The sequence below is a fragment of the Pan troglodytes genome, chromosome 23 (genome assembly GCF_028858775.2).
Source record: "Pan troglodytes isolate AG18354 chromosome 23, NHGRI_mPanTro3-v2.0_pri, whole genome shotgun sequence".
Classification (NCBI taxonomy): Eukaryota; Metazoa; Chordata; class Mammalia; order Primates; family Hominidae; genus Pan; species Pan troglodytes.
Window position 1 is genome coordinate 45,770,270 of NC_086016.1, and position 16,226 is coordinate 45,786,495.

The 16,226-nt window shown below is 41.6% G+C and overlaps 1 protein-coding gene across 18 annotated transcripts in view; it reads right to left on the reverse strand.

The window, feature by feature from the left end:
* Positions 1–16,226, reverse strand: part of EFCAB6 (EF-hand calcium binding domain 6) — a 283,240-nt gene that overhangs the window by 244,848 nt on the left and 22,166 nt on the right. For all 18 annotated transcript variants that reach the window (XR_010155956.1, XR_010155963.1, XR_010155962.1 and 15 more), the window contains one exon: positions 8,271–8,416. Coding sequence is in view for 7 of the 18 variants with exons in the window: in XM_016939334.4 (XP_016794823.3) it covers positions 8,271–8,409 (139 nt within the window). In the remaining 11 variants the exon portion in view is untranslated. The remainder of the gene's footprint in view (positions 1–8,270; positions 8,417–16,226) is intronic.

The window sequence follows — 16,226 nt, forward strand, 5'->3', positions numbered from 1 at the left end:
AGACACTGTTGTTCAATTTGATATTTTATAACTGACTGGGGAAGCAGGAGACCAAGAATAATGGTAGTTGGTAAATCCCTCCTACTTACTTATGAGATAAACTTGGTAGCCATATTTTATTTAGCAGCTCTTTCTTACATAGTAAATCCTAGATGTATGTTAAAGGGCTTTAACATTGCCTCATCCTTTATAATAATATTCACAAGCAGCAGCTAGGGAGGGAGGATGCTAGTTCTTTCCCTTTGAATGAAAATTTCTTATCAAGCTATTGCACATTTCTGGCATAAGGACAGTGATAGCTTTAGTCTTGGGGTGACCTGGGCAGGTAAAAGATGCCAAAGGTCTCGGTGCACCAACTTGAACCCACCCAGAGGGCAGGCTAGGATTTCCTCAGAGCTGTAGGGTGGGCTGGGCTGTCTTCTGCTTGAGGGGATACAAGAGACAACGTGCAGGCACCCCACAGTGACACTGCCATGGAGATCGGCTGCAGACCCTAACCCCATGAGCCACAGCACAGCAGGCTCTGGGGGGCACTTCCACCCCACACAGGGACTGCGCTGCCATCGGCGATTCTCCCCCGACACCCACTGAGGGCCCAGCGCACGCAGGGCCTGTGCCGGGGGCTGGGGATGACTCTTGCTCCTGATGCCCACAGCCTCAGGGAGGGAGGTGATTCTGTAACTGGGATGCGGCGGTCCAGTGTGGAGACAGGCATTAGGTGTCTGCAGGGAGCACGGGAGACCTAAACAGAGGATGGCTGGTTTCCGGTGACAGGATGGAAGGTGACAGGAAAGCCTACTCAGTGGAAAGCAAGTTGGTGATCCTGAGGGAACAGAGCTGGAAGTGGGGCTGCTGTGGGGCGTGGCCAGCCTGGGCAAAAGGAGGATGGGGGTGGGGACAAGCAGAGGTGCATCGGCCAAGAGATGACGGGAAAAGTCAGCAGGGCCTGTCCTTGGGCTTCATGCTCTGGGGTTATGAGATGGCACAGTGGGACTGTCATCAAAAGAACAACATAACCCTATTTTCATTCTTCACCTTCCCCCTGGTACCACGTGGAGGAGGAACCAAAAGGGAAGGAGAGTGATGGGGTGGAGACAGGCTGGGTGACTACAGCTTCTTAGGAGAGGAGTGACACAGTACCGTACTAGCGTGATGGTCACAGAGCAAAAAGACTTCACATGAATAAAAGAAAGGTCAAGCGGGGAGGTCTACAGACTCCTCTGATTGGAGGGGCCAGGTGAGGGATGGAGAGAGGATGGAACACCTGCGTCTGGCCTGGGTGGCTGGGCAGGGGCAGCACCCTTCACTTAGAAAGGGAAGAGGGAAGATGCAACAGATGGTATTTTCCAAGATGGGAATGGCAAGATCTCCCAACACAATATCATGTTAACACTCCTCCCTGCAAAAGTGGGCATACGCTCCCCCCTTGAATCTGGTGGGCCCATGACTATGGCAGAATGGACATCTATCAGTATGATACATGACATGTGTGATCTCCAAGATGAGGTCACGCAAGCTGCTACGGCCTCTGCCTGGTCCTATTTATTTATTTATTGAGATGGAGTCTTGCTGTCTCCCAGCCTGGAGTTCAGTGGCACAATCTTGGCTCACTGCAACCTCCACCTCCTGGGTCCAGGCAATTCTCCTGCCTCAGCCTCCCGAGTAGCTGTGACTATAGGCACCTGCCACCATGCCTGAATAATTTTTGTACTTTTTAATAGAGACGGGGTTTCACTATGTTGGCCAGGCTGGTCTCGAACTCCTGACCTCAGGTGATCCACCCGCCTCGGCCTCCCAAAGTGCTGGGATTACAGGCGTGAGCCACCGCACCCGGCCATGCCTGGTCCTCTTTAGATGCTCACACACAGATACCACTTGGCTGTGAGGAGGCCAAGGAGCCACGCTGGCAGGCCACATATAGGAGTTCTGGGCAACAGCCTTAGCTGAGGTTCCAGGCAACAGCTGCATCAACTGCTAGCCATTCGAGGACTCTGGCCCCCGATGTGACATCAGCCCAGCCTCTGCACCTCCCCAGCTGGACTGCATAGAGCAGAGACAAGCTGACCTGCCCAAACTATGGATCTGTGAGCAAAATAAATGACTGTTGCTATTTCGAGCCACAATGTTTAGGGCATTTGCACACAGCAATAGATACCTGGAACAGAAGAGGAAAAGGCTTATGGAAAGAGAATGAGTTCAGCCTGGGATATCTAAGTGGGATGTCCATCTGAAAGTTGAATACATGCTCTGAAGATAAGAGAGGCTGGAGTGGAGATGCAAAGTGTGGGAACCACCTGCATGGAGGCCACAGGGAAACAGGCCCAATGGGAAGAGGAGAAGGGGCCGTGGGAAACACTGACTTGTAAGGAAGTGGAATTGATTCATTCGAAAAATGTCGTATGTCAACAACTATCATATTTCAACCACTATTTTCAGCCCTGAGGGTACTGCAGTGAATAAGACAGGTACAGCTTACAATCCGGAGGTGAGACAGCAGACAAGAAGCCAATAAATAAATAAACAAATGATAGGGTCATGGTGCACAGTGACACGTGCAATGAAAATGGAAAGACAAAACAATGAGGCAGAGTGCAGCTGGGGGCTGCTTTAGAGGGGATGGTCAAGGAAGTCTGCTCCAAAGTGGGTTTGTGAGCTGAAACCCAGAAGGATAAAAATGAGCCAGCCAGTCAAGAAGCTGAAGTAAGAATGTCTTCAACAGGGAAACCATAGCAACCAGTAAAGAACCCCTGAGCAAGAAGGAGCTTGATACGTCCATGAAAGAAAAAGGCTGGAGTGGACGGTGTGGCACATAGCAGGTAGGATGGAGAACAGTGACAGGTCAGGCCAGGGGAGGAGAAGGCCAGTCCACACAGGCTTCAGGCACCTGCAGAAAGGATGGCGTTTTATTCAAAGTGCAATGGAAAGGCTCAGGAGAGTTTAGGGAGGGAAGCAATGTTATCTAATACAGCGTCCGTGTGGGGTTTTAAAAATGTGTTCTGGCTGCTATGTAAAGAATGGATTATAGGGGGCAAAAAATGAGGAAGAGAGACAAGAGAGGAGGCTGCTTCAAGGTCTAGGAGGTAACTGTGGCTTAAACCAGGTGGTAGCCCTGAAGGTAGACAAAAAGTAGACAGATAGGAGACATGATCTATCGGATCTGTAGCTGACAAGGTTTTACTGATGGATTGGCTGAGGAGGCGTGTGAGGGGTGTTAAAGAAAATAGAGAAATCAAGGATAATCCCTTGGTGCTGGACATGAGCAACGAGATAAATGACAGTGTCATTGCTAAGATGGAGAACACGGGGGAGTCGAGAGACCCGTTTAGCCAGTTCCGGTCTGAGATGCCCGTTAGATGCGGTGCACGCAGAAAGGTCCGCGAGGCAACTGGATATACGATCAGGAGCTTAGTGGGGAAGTGAGGTTGGAGCTATCATTTTGGTTACAGGTGGCATTTCAGGACATGGAGCCAGATGACTCACTTAAGAGAGGGCAGACAGGGAACAGAGGAATGAGCACAGCTCTGAGGGGGAAGAAGGAACTTAACCCTCCCACAAGAATTCCAAGAACACTCAGTAATGCAGGAAGCACTCGGGCTTCCCTTCCATTTCTGGCTGTCACTCAGAATCTCAGAAGCAGCTGATTCACACACAGCAGCTGCGTGCTTCAGTATCAGCCAGTGAGCACTCTTTCTCCCTCTGCCCACCAGCCTGAACATCCTCCTCCTGCCCCCCGTGTCAGAGGGGGATCCCTCTTGTTAATGTACACCTCTGTCTTGAAATCCTCTCTTGGACTTCTCATATATATTTTTAGTTGCTTTCTTAGAAGCCCCACCATTGCAATCAATAATTGTAATTTAAAAGAATCAGAAAATATTGATTTGAGACTATTTTAAAATATGTAAAGGAAGACTTTTTATTCCACGTGCCTAATGCAACGTCTGAGGATGAAAATGAAAGCAGTAACCAACCTTGCAGAACCTGCTGGTGGGAGTACAAATTGATGGAATCTTTCTGGAGGGCAATTTGACAAAATTTTCTATATCCGCTTAGGATATAGAAAGTCACAACAGACTGTCACTGTCACCCTAACAATGAGAACAAGTAGGATAAGCTAAAATATATACATAGTTTTAAAACCCACCAGAGATCTGAGGATGCAAAGAAACTACAATTCAGGAAAGGACAAGCCACTTGTCAGAGAAAAAAGAATGATAACTCCTTCCAGCCCTGTGGCACAGTGGGTAAAAAGCAAATTCGTTACAGACAGGGTAGGAAGAAAACAACCCAGTATTTAGCAGCCACATGAGGCTGACAGATGGATGAGATTCCCAGGGGCCTTGGTCACAGAGCAGGTCTGCGCTCACCCTCTTGGGCCTTCCCCCAGTGCAGGTAAGTAGCACTGCACCAAAGGCTGGGGCTAGAGGAGAGCTGAGTGATCCACCCCAGCATGGCACACGAGGTTTTGCACAAGTTCGGGGCAGCTGTTTACCAAAGGCTGAATACAGGGAACAAGAGCTCAGGTGAACCCTCCGAAGCATATGGGCCCTTCACTAAGTGTCAGTGGCCCACTGAAGGTTAAATCAGGGCCACAGGGTGGACAGAGATGTTCCCAGGTGCAGAAAGCCACGGCAGAGCTGGACAACAAAGAGACCTCCCATGAAACCCCCCAAAATGGCAGGTAGGCAGTAAAGCAGAGAGAGAGCTCCCCGCCATATGCAAAGCTGGTGGCTGGGCTATAAAGCAGAGAGATCTGTGGAGTCTCACCAGTGCTCACACCTCAAAGACCTGTTGAAGGCAAGCATATGAAACCAGGGGTAACCCAAATTTAACTAAAACTGCAACAAAGTCAAGGCACAGCTTACCTGAGAGATTAAACTGAGCTCACCTCACTAGAAACCTGAGAGAAGTAGAGGCTTTCCTTTTCTGGTGGTAAATATTATTAACTTCTGTCTCTGCTGTTTTTAACACAAATATCTGGCATTACTTTTTTTTTAATTGTGAGACAAGTGAAGAAGAAAAGGTAACTTAATCCAGGTAAAAACAGTCATCAGAAGAACACCCACAGAAAGAATAATGACCAGGTAGAAATGATCAGGTATTCAAACTGAGAATGGGAAACATGTTGGCAAGATGAAAGGGAAAAGCTGAGAACATGGTGAACATATAGGGAATTTCACTAGAGAAATGGAAAGTATTTTTAAAGAGCACATGAAAAAAATCTAAAAATTAAAAATACAATATCAGAAGTTAAGAATTCACTTGTTTTGCTTAGTAGCAGAGTGTACATGCTAGAAAAAAGAACTCGTGAATATGAACTCAGGTCTATAGAAATGATTCAACCTGAAACACAAAGATAAGAACACTTAAAAAGGAAACAGTGTGTCTAATATTTATTTGCTTATTTGATGTATGAGTTATACAAATATATATCTACAGTTATATGTTGTGCATGCATGAAAAAGAGATCAGCCCAACTGCTGATGATACCCTCTTGTAGAGGAAAGTGGTGCTGGGAGGCAAATATATCTTTAATTTTTAAAAAGTAAAAAAACGCCGGGCATGGTGGCTCATGCCTGTAATCCCAGCACTTTGGGAGGCCAAGGTGGGCGGATCACAAGGTCAAGAGATCGAGACCATTCTGGCTAACATGGTGAAACACCATTTCTACTACAAATACAAAATTTAGCTGGGCATGGTGGTATGCGCCTGTAGTCCCAGCTACTCAGGAGGCTGAGGCAGGAGAATCGCTTGAACCCAGGAGACGGAGCTTGCAGTGAGCCTAGATCGCACCACTGCACTCCAGCCTGGGCAACGGGGCGCGACTCTGTCTCAAAAAAACAACAAGAAAAAAAGTAAAAAAAAAAAACAACACTCCAGTGCACTAAAAAGTACCACCAATAGAAATAAAAAGCAAATGACAAAAAAGAAAAATACCTGTGGCACTAAGGCAGATAGAAGGTTCACATTTTTAATACAAAGAGAGCTCATACTAGTCACTAAAAAAGACCAACCCAAAGTAGGTAAACAGGCAAAGGATATGAACAGGCAACTCACAAAAGCAAAAGGCATAAGCCTGGTAAACTTGAGAAAAAAAGTTAACCTTACTATTGAGGAAATGCATATTAAATTCACAATGGAGTGTTATTTTTCCATATCCAATGGGCAAGATCTTAAAAGATAATCTGTGTTAGGATACTTAGAAATGAGCACTTGTAAGTATCATGAGTGAGAATGTGCTAAGGTGTGAGCTTCCTGAAGGGTAATCTGGTGGTACTCATTAGGAACCTTAAGAGCAGGAACAGGCTGGGTGCGCTGGCTCATGCCTATAATCCTGGCATTTTGGGAGGCCGAGGGGGATAGATCACTTGAGGCCAGGAGTTTGAGACCAGCCTGGCCAACATGGTGAAATCCTGTCTCTACTAAAAATACAAAAATTAGCCAGGTGTGGTGGTGCATGCCTGTGATTCCAGCTACTCAGGAGGCTGAGGCATGAGAATCACTTGAACCTGGGAGGCGGAGGTTGCAGTGAGCCAAGATCATGCCCTTGCACTCCAGCCTGGATGACAGAGTAAGACTCTGTCTAAAAAAAAAAAAAAAAAAAAAGAGTAGGAACACCTTTTAACCCAGTCATCTCACCTCACTCTAGTCTTCTTTGTACGATCAGAAAGTTAGTTAAATAAAGATATATCTAAATTAGGTTGCAGACATGGAGCTATTGAACTGGGATGCATTTATTGCTGATGATGTATTTTGATGTCAGAAACTACTAAGCTAATCCCCAATATCCACTCTCCTCTTTCTCCTTAGAAATAGACCCCTGAGTTTTGGTAGACACACAGTTGTTGGAAACAGTCTCTATTTTGCAGGCTCCCTGGTAGATGCATGGGACCTGGTGGTTCAAGTCCTGCCAGTTGCAAGTAAGCCTGAGTGTCCAGCATGACTGGGATGGCTTCACCCAATTACAAGGCAAAACCTAACTTCTTTCATAAACCCAGCTTCTTCTTTCACAGTGGCCCGCTGATTCCTCAGGCTGTGTTCATGCAGTGCTTTGTAAGTGCATCTTACGGCATTTGGCTCACGCTACTTGAATTCTTTATCTCCCTCTCTAGACTGTGAGCTTGTCTAGGGCGGGCCTTCTCTCAGGTGCATCTCTTTATTCTTAGCACCTATTACAGTGCCTGTCACATATTATGGCTCAGAAAATGTGGATAAATGAATGAGTAAATGAAGGAACTAATACATGAAATTAAAGGATATATATTTTTGGAAAATAATGTCAAATTCTGTTGCTTTTAAAACTGGTAAGAACTCCAGATGAGTTGAAAACCTATGTCCACATAAAAACCAGTACACGAATGCTTACGGCAGCTTCACTTACAATTACAAAACACGGAGGCAACCAAGATGTCTATTTATTATTATTATTTTTTTGAGACAGGGTCTCACTCTGACACCCAGGCTGGAGTGCTGTGGCACGATCATGGCTCACTGAAGCCTTGACCTCCAGGGCCTAAGCCATCCTCCCACCTCAGCCTCCCAAGTAGCTGCGACTCTAGGCATGTACCACTATGCCTGGCTAATTTTTTGTATTTATTTCTTGTAGAGACAAGGTCTTACTATGTTGCCCAGCTTGGTCTGGAACCCCTGGGCTCAAGCAATCCTCCTGCCTCGACCTCCGGAAGTGCTGGGATTAACAGGCATGAGCCACTGTGCCTGGTCAATACACGGCATTTTATACATTTGTCTAAAACTAATACAATCTACACCATCAAGAGTGAACCCTAATGTAAACTAAGAACTTTAAGTAAAAATAATGTTATCAGTATGGGTTCATCAATTGTAACAAATGTACCACACTAATATGAGATGTTAATTATGGGGAAACTGGGGGTGGGAGTGAGGGGGTGTATGGGAACTTCCTGTGTTTTCTACTCAATTTTTCTGTACACCTAAAACTGCTAAAAAAAAATTAAGTCTACTAATTTACTGAGTGAGTTTTTATATATATAAGCCCCTGAATTCTGGAATCATACTCCCTGGGTTCAAATCCTGACATACCACTTAAAACCTTGTAACTTTTAGGCAAATAGCTTAATCAATCTGTGTCCCAATTTCCCCATATAGAAAATAGGGATAAAAACAGAGCCTAATTCATAGAGTTATTGTGAGGATTAAATGTCATGTGAATCCTTTGAACTAAGCTTGGTACCTATTAAATACACATAAGTGATATCTACAGTTAGTGTTCTTATTTGCTCATGAATACTTACTTGAAGAAGATCTGAACTTATTTGGGGAGCCATTCCTTGAATATACTCTACACGGTGAAGAATGGGGTCTTGAATGTGTAAATTTTCGTGTGTGAGGATGCGACCTAAGCCAGTCCGGTATAATCGCCATTTTGCACATTAAATCCCTGTGATATAAAAGAAAACAGATTACGTTACCTTAAAGAGCATACATTCCAAATGTGGCCAATTTCCTATCTATTCCTTTTCTGAAGGGACAGCTGCAGAGTGTAAAAATGATGCTAGTCATAATCTGCTTTGCTGATGTTTCAGACTATTCTTAAAGTGAACACAAAAATCATCATTTTGGACTCCTTGTTTTCAGCATATCCAATAAACTTCAAAAACGGCAAAATAAAGAGACTTTTGGACAGAAAAATCCACCTACATCTTGACTATCAGTGACTCATTTCTTTGGTAGGCAGGAAGGGGAAGAAAGTTTGGATTCTCTGAGCTTTTTTGAAGTGCCTCAGTATAAATTCAACATGCAGTCAGAGGCAAAGCTGGGATGACAGGAGCGAAACTGGTGGAGTAAGGACCTCTGAAAATCTTCTCCTTCATTAAATCAATGAGGACACTGGGAAAAATTGTTGAAATCAATTTTTTTTCAGAACTCTGGAAATTAACCAAAGGCTTACAGCAATCTGGGGAGTATTTATTCCCCCAAAATGGCTGAATCTCAATATGAAGAACATGCCTTGTGGCATTTTAACTTGCCTCGTTCCCATTCTCCCTCACCTGCCTCCCCCTGCCCCAACAGCTTGGATGTAGCCTTGAAAACCATCAGCCTGCAATCACAGGGAAAACCCAGCAGGCTGACAGTCACTGGAGTGGACAGAACAGGGCTGGAGCTCTGTCAAAGCCTCCTTACCCGGAACTTATCATTATTTGACCTGATGTTTCCCTGAAAGATCCTACTCCCAAGGCTGTCTTTATTTGAACTCAGAGTTCACTCAGTGAACACAGCCTATCATGAAGAGGCATTTGTTAGAAGAAATCAGAGGCAATTGTTGTTTAAAATCATGGCTACCTGAATAGGTGGATAACGGGGCAAATAATAGGCAACCAAAAAGCTTCAAGGGAAAAGCTGGGGAATGAGATGTCGATAGGGACTTGAAAAAGCGCCCACATATTCTTGGGAATCTAGGAAGTCACTCAGTACACAGAGCTAGAACCATTCCCAGGGAGAGGTGCGTGCTCAGGAAAGACCTGAGAAGGCCCTAACCTCTCACCTCCAACTGACCTTCAAGCTCTGCACAAGCAGGAAATGAAGGCTAAGACAGAGTTATAAACTGCCTAGCTAAGTGTTGAAGGAATGCTCCAATACAAAAAGCCCCTCAGCAAAAATTGGGAGATACTGTTCCCAGGCATTTACGGAAATTTCTATCCAACCATGAGCTGACCACTAAGCTAACCAATCAGACTCTAGTAGCCATATATAACAAAGAATACAGACTTTAAAAATTTTAGAAAACTCTATAAACAAATGAACAACAAGCAGTTAACAACAACAAAACATGGAAAGGGATGAGAATATGATTTCCACAACTACTACATTATATTATTTAAAATGTCATGGGCCTAGCATGATGTCTCATCTCTGTAATCCCAGCATTTTGGGAGGCTGAGGCAGGAAGTTCAAGACTTGAGCCCAGAAGTTCAAGACCAGCCTGGGCAACATACTGAGACTCTGTCTCTACAAAAAAAATAAAAATAAAGAAGATTGACCAGGCATGGTGGCATGCACCCATGGTCTCAGCCACCAGGAGGCTGAGATGGGAAGAGCAGTTGAACCTGAGAGGTTGAGGCTACAGTGAGCTGTGATTACGCCACTGCACTCCAGCCTGGGCAACAGAGAAAACTCTGTCTCAAAATAAATAAATAAATAAAATGTCCAGTTTTCAACAAAAATTTATGAGATGTGCAAAGAAACAAGGAAGTGTGGTCCATACTTATTTTCAGAAACTATGCAAGAAAGAAAAGAGTAGAGTGAAATATTTAACGTGTTGAAATAAAAACCCCACCAACCTAGAATTCCAAACTCAATGAAATTACTCTTCAAAAGTGGATGTGGATGAGAAATACTTTCCTGAGCAAACAAAAATTGAGAGAATGTGTTGCCAGCAGACTTACTTCCAAGAAATGTTAAAAGGAATTCTTCAGAAAGGCAAGGCAAGATGCAGTGGCTCATGCCTGCAATCTCAGTGCTTTCAGAGGCTGAGGCAGGAGAATTGCTTGAGGCCAGGAGATCAAGACCACCCTGGGCAACACAGCAAGGCCCTGTCTCTACCAAAAAAAATATATATATATATATGTGTGTGTGTATATACGTGTGTATATACACATATATATGTATATATATGTGTATATACACACATATATGTATATATACACATATATATACACACATGTGTATGTGTATACATATATATATATATATATATATATATGCCAGGCATGGTGGCATGCACCTGTAGTCCTAGCTACTTGGGAGGCTCACATGGTAGAATCACTGAGCCCTGGCATTTGAGGTTACAGTGAGCTATGATCATGCCACTGTACTCTAGACTGGGTGACAGACTGAGACCCTGTCTCTAAATAAATTTTTTTTTAAAGAAATAAATAAAAGAAAATGAAAGAAAGATATATATCAGAAACTCAGATCTATATTAAAAAAAGGAAGAGCATTTGAGAAAGGGCAAGTGAAGGAAAAATAAACATATATGCACCTAACAAGAGCACCAATATATGTGAAGCAAAAACTAACTAAATTGGAAAATAGATACTTCAACAATTATAGTTAGAAACTTCAATATCCACATTTAATAATGGGTAGAATAACTAGACAGAAGATCAACAGAGACATAGAAGATCTGAACACCACCACAAACCAACTAGACCTCACAGACAACTAAAGAACACATCCAACCAACAATAGTAGAATATCATTCTTCTCAGCACACATGGATCATTCTCCAGTATAAACCATATGTTGGACCATAAAACAAGCCTCAATACATTTAAAAGGATTGAAATTATCAGAGTATAATCTCCAACCATACAGAATGAAAACAGAAATTGAATAATTCACAAATATGTGGAAATTAAACAACACACTCCTAAATAACCAATGAGTCAAAAAAAAATCAAAAGAGAAATTACCAAATAGTTTTAGATGGACGAAAATGAAGGCACAACATATAAAAACTTACAGGATGCAGCTAAAACAGTGCTTAGATGAAAATTTGTAGATGCTAATGCCTATATTTTAAAAAGAAGAAAATCTCAAATTACTAACCTGTTTATTCCTTAAGAAACTAGAAAAATAAGAGTAAACTAAAGCCAAAGTTAGTAGAATGAAGAAAACAATAAAGATTGGAGCAGAAATAAATGAAATCAAGAATAGAAAAATAGACAAAACTAATCAAAGTTACTTTAAAAGATTATCAAAATTGACAAATTTTTAGCTAGACCAGCCAAAAACAATGAGAAAACACTCAAATTATTAAAATCAGTGATGAAAGGAGACATTACCACTAACCTTACAGAAATAAAAATGATTATAAGTGAATACTATACACAACTGTATGCTAACAAATTAGGTAACCTAGATACAATGGAAATATTCTTAGGAAGATGTAAGATACTAAAACTGACTAAAGAAAAAACAGAAATCTAGATAGAATTATGACAAAAAGATTGAATTAATAACCAAAAAACTTCCTGCAAAAGAAGTCCAGAACCAGGACCAGATGAGTTCACTAGTAAATTCTACCAAACATTTAAAGAAAAATTCAAGGCTGGGCATGGTGGCTCACACCTGTAATCCCAGCACTTTGGGAGGCCAAGGTGGGTGGATCACCTGACGTCAAGAGTTTGAGACCAGCCTAGCCAACGTGGCGAAACCCCGTTTCTACTAAAAATACAAAAATTAGCCAGGCATGGTGGCGCATGCTTGTTATCCCAGCTACCCGGGAGGCTGAGGCAGAAGAATCGCTTGAACTTGGGAGGTGGATGTTAAAGTGTGCTGAGATCAATTCACCTAACGCTTCACAAATTCTTATGAAAAATAGAAGAAAAAACATTTCTCAACACATCCTATGACACCAGTATTACCCTGATACCAAATCAGAAAAGACATTAGAAAAAAAGAAAGTGGCCGGGCGCAGTGGCTCACGCCTGTAATCCCAGCACTTTGGGAGGCCGAGGCAGGCAGATCACGAGGTCAGGAGATCAAGACCATCCTGGTTAACATGGTGAAACCCCGTCTCTACTAAAAATACAAAAAAATTAGCAGGGCATGGTGGCGGGCGCCTGTAGTCCCAGCTACTCGGGAGGCTGAGGCAGCATAAACCCAGGAGGCAGAGTTTGCACTGAGCCAAGATCGCGCCACTGCACTCCAGCCTGGGCGATAGAGCGAGACTCCATAAAAATAAAATAAAATAAAATAAAATAAAATTTAAAAAAAGAAAGAAAAGAAAAAAGCTGAAAACCAATATTCCTTATGAGTATAGGGAAAATTCTCAAAAATAGAATCCAGCAAACTGAATGCAGCAACATATTTTTAAAAATCAGACAGCACGGTCAAGCAAAATTTATGCTAGGAATGCAAGAGAGGTTGACCAAACAAAAATCAATTAATGTAATAAACCATATTATTAATCAAGGAAAAAAAAATAATAATCTCACTAAGTGCAGAAAAAGCATTTCATAGAATCCTACATCCTTTAATGATTCAAAAAATAAACACTCAACAAATTAGGAATGGAAGGGAACTTCCTTGACTTAATAAAAGGCATCCAAAAAACACTCACAGGTAATGTCATATTTAATGGTGAATGACCAAAAGTTTTCTCCGTAAGATCAAAAAGAAGACAAGAATGTCTGTTCTCACTACTTCTATTAAACATTATACTGAAGGTTCTAGCCAGAGCAGTTAGGCAAGAAAAATAAATTAAAGGTATCCATATTGGAGACTAAGATGAAAAACTACCTCTATTTGCAAATGACATTGTTGTATATATAGAAAATCCTAAGGAATACAGGCAGACAGACAGATACACACATATGCACACACACACACACACACACACACACAATTAGAACTAATAAACAAGTTCAATAAGGTTGTAGGATACAAGATCAATATACAAAACTCGGTTATATCTCTATATACCTACAATGAACAATCTGAAAATAAAATTAAGGAAACAATTCTATTTACAATATCAACAAAAAGATAAAATACTTAGAAATAAATTAAACAAAAAGTACAATATTTGTGCACTAAAAACTACACAATATTGTTGAAAGTAGACCTGAATAAATGGAAAAATATCCCATGTTCATGGATAAGATGGCAATACTCTCCAAACTGATCTATAGCTTCAACCCAATGTTTACCAAAATCCCAACTGCCTTTCTTGAAGAAATTGACAAGTTGATATGGAAATTCATATACAAATGCAAGGGACCCAGAATAGCCAAAATGATCATGAAAAATAAAAATAAGATCATGAAAAATAAAAATAAAGTTGGAGGATTTATACTTCCCGATTTCAAAACTTAATAGAAAGCAATAGTAATCAAGACAGTGTAGTTCTGGCATAAGTATGCACATATAGATCAATGGAATAGAATTGAGAGACCAGAAATAAACTTTTACATTTATCATTAATTGATACTTGTCAAGGGTACCAAGACCATTCAATGGGAACAAAAAGTAGTCTTTTCAACAAACAGCGCCAAAGAGTGAAGTTGGCCCCCTAGCTCACACCATATACAAAAATTAACTCAAAATAGATCAAAGCCCTAAATATAAGAACTAAAACTACAGAATTCCTAGAAGAAAGCATAGGTATAAATCTTTGTGACTTTGGATTAGACAATGATATCTTAGATATGATACCAAAAACACAGGCAACTAAAGAAGAAGTAGATTAATTGGACTTCATCAAACTTTAAAACTTTTGTGCTTCAAAGGATACTGTCAAGAAAGCACTAAGATACCCCACAGAATGGAATAAATTATTTGCCAATCATATATCTGATAAGGATTTAGTATGCAGAATATATTAGGAACTCTTACAGCTCAATAATAAGGGACAAATAACCCAATAGAAAAATGGGCTAGGGATTTGAACAGACATTTCTTCAAAGAAAATATACAAATGACCAGTAAGTACATGGAAAGCTACTCAACATCACTAGTTATAGAAAAATGCAGATCAAAACCACAGTGAGATACCACTTTACATTCATTAGCAAGGCTATAATAAAACAAACAAAGAATAACAAGTATTGGCAAGATTATAGAGATATTGGAATTCTCATATTACTGGTGAGAATGTAAAATGGTACAGATGCTTTGGAATAGAATTTGAGAATTTCTCAAAAAGTTAAACATAGAGTTGCCATATGGCCAAGCAATTTCACTCCCAGGTATATACCCAAGGGAACTGAAAACATACATCCACCAAAAAAAAGTTGTACTTAAATATTCATAGCAGCATTATTCACAATAGACAAGAAGTGGAAACAACCCAAACTTCCATCAATGGGTGAGTGGATAAACAAAAAGTGGTAGATCTGTTCAGTGGACTATTATTCAGCCCTAAAAAGGAATGAAGTCCGGATTCATGCAGTAACATGGATCAACCTTGAAAACATTATGCTAAGGCAAACCCCCAAAACCACATACTATATCATTCCATTTATATCAAATGTCCACAACAGGCAAATCTAGAGACAGAAAGTAGGTTAATGGGTGGCAGGGAAGGGGAAGCAGGGGCTAAAAAAAAGAAAATAGATTGGCAGTTGCCAGGAACTGGAAGAAGGGAGGAATGGGACTGCTGATGGATACAGAGTTTCTTTTAGAGGTGACAAAAATGTTCTGGGATTAGATAATGGTGATAGTTGCACAACTTTGTAAATATACTAAAAGAACACTGAATTATACACTTTGAAAGGATGTGAATTTTATGGTATATGAATTATATCACAATTAGAAAAAAGGAGGAAGAGAAGGAGAAGGTGGAGGAGGAAGGGGAAGACAGAGATGCAGCAGCAGCACTGGGTGAGCCAAGGGAGACGTTGCTCCTGTGGGCACCTTTGGCAAAGGTAGTTCCCTTTCAATAATTTCTAAGGCAATATGTTTACTTGACAGTTATTTAGATTATGATTTAAAGACCTTAGGGGAAGCAGGGCAAAAGCAAGACATCCAGATGTATCCCAGTGAGTCACAGCGGTGTCCTGCTTACCATCAGCCAGGCTCACGCCCCCACTGTCAGAGCTAACTTGGCTGTGCTCCTACTGCAGCAGACCTAATGCTCAGCGGTCACCACACTGTTACATGCCTTCGTGATTTTTAATTCGTAGATACTGCCAGTCTGTGGCAATGAGGAGTTTGGCTTATTAGTGTTTCAGAAAATAAGGGGAATTTTAGTCTGACTCATTCCTTTTTGGCTACTCTCAAGGTAAGAGTGAATTAAGGAGGCCAAGCTCCAGTTCTACAAGGAAGTTTACAGCATAATTGTCTGAGGCTCCTAAGTTGGCTAACCTTCTCTCTCTCTCTCACACACACACACACACACACACACACACACACACAAGTCTTCCTACCAGGTTCCATGTATTAAATGCAAGTGCAAAATTATTTAATATTCAAAAATAGACGGATGTGGATGGCACTATACGAGTATACAGAATCAGACTAGATGATGCTTCTGAAGTCCTCAATTTGAAGAATCGCAAAGTTTACAGGGTTGAAGAAATGAATAAGAATTTTTTTTAATGTGCAAGAAATCCACATTGGCTAGTACTTTGCTTTCCCTCTCTGGGCAGGCACCGACTCTGCCTTGCACTGTACAGTCTAGAGACCTGTCTTATTTGCCACAGTCAGGTGGCAGGTCCTGTAGGTAAGAACCACCTCATGGCTTA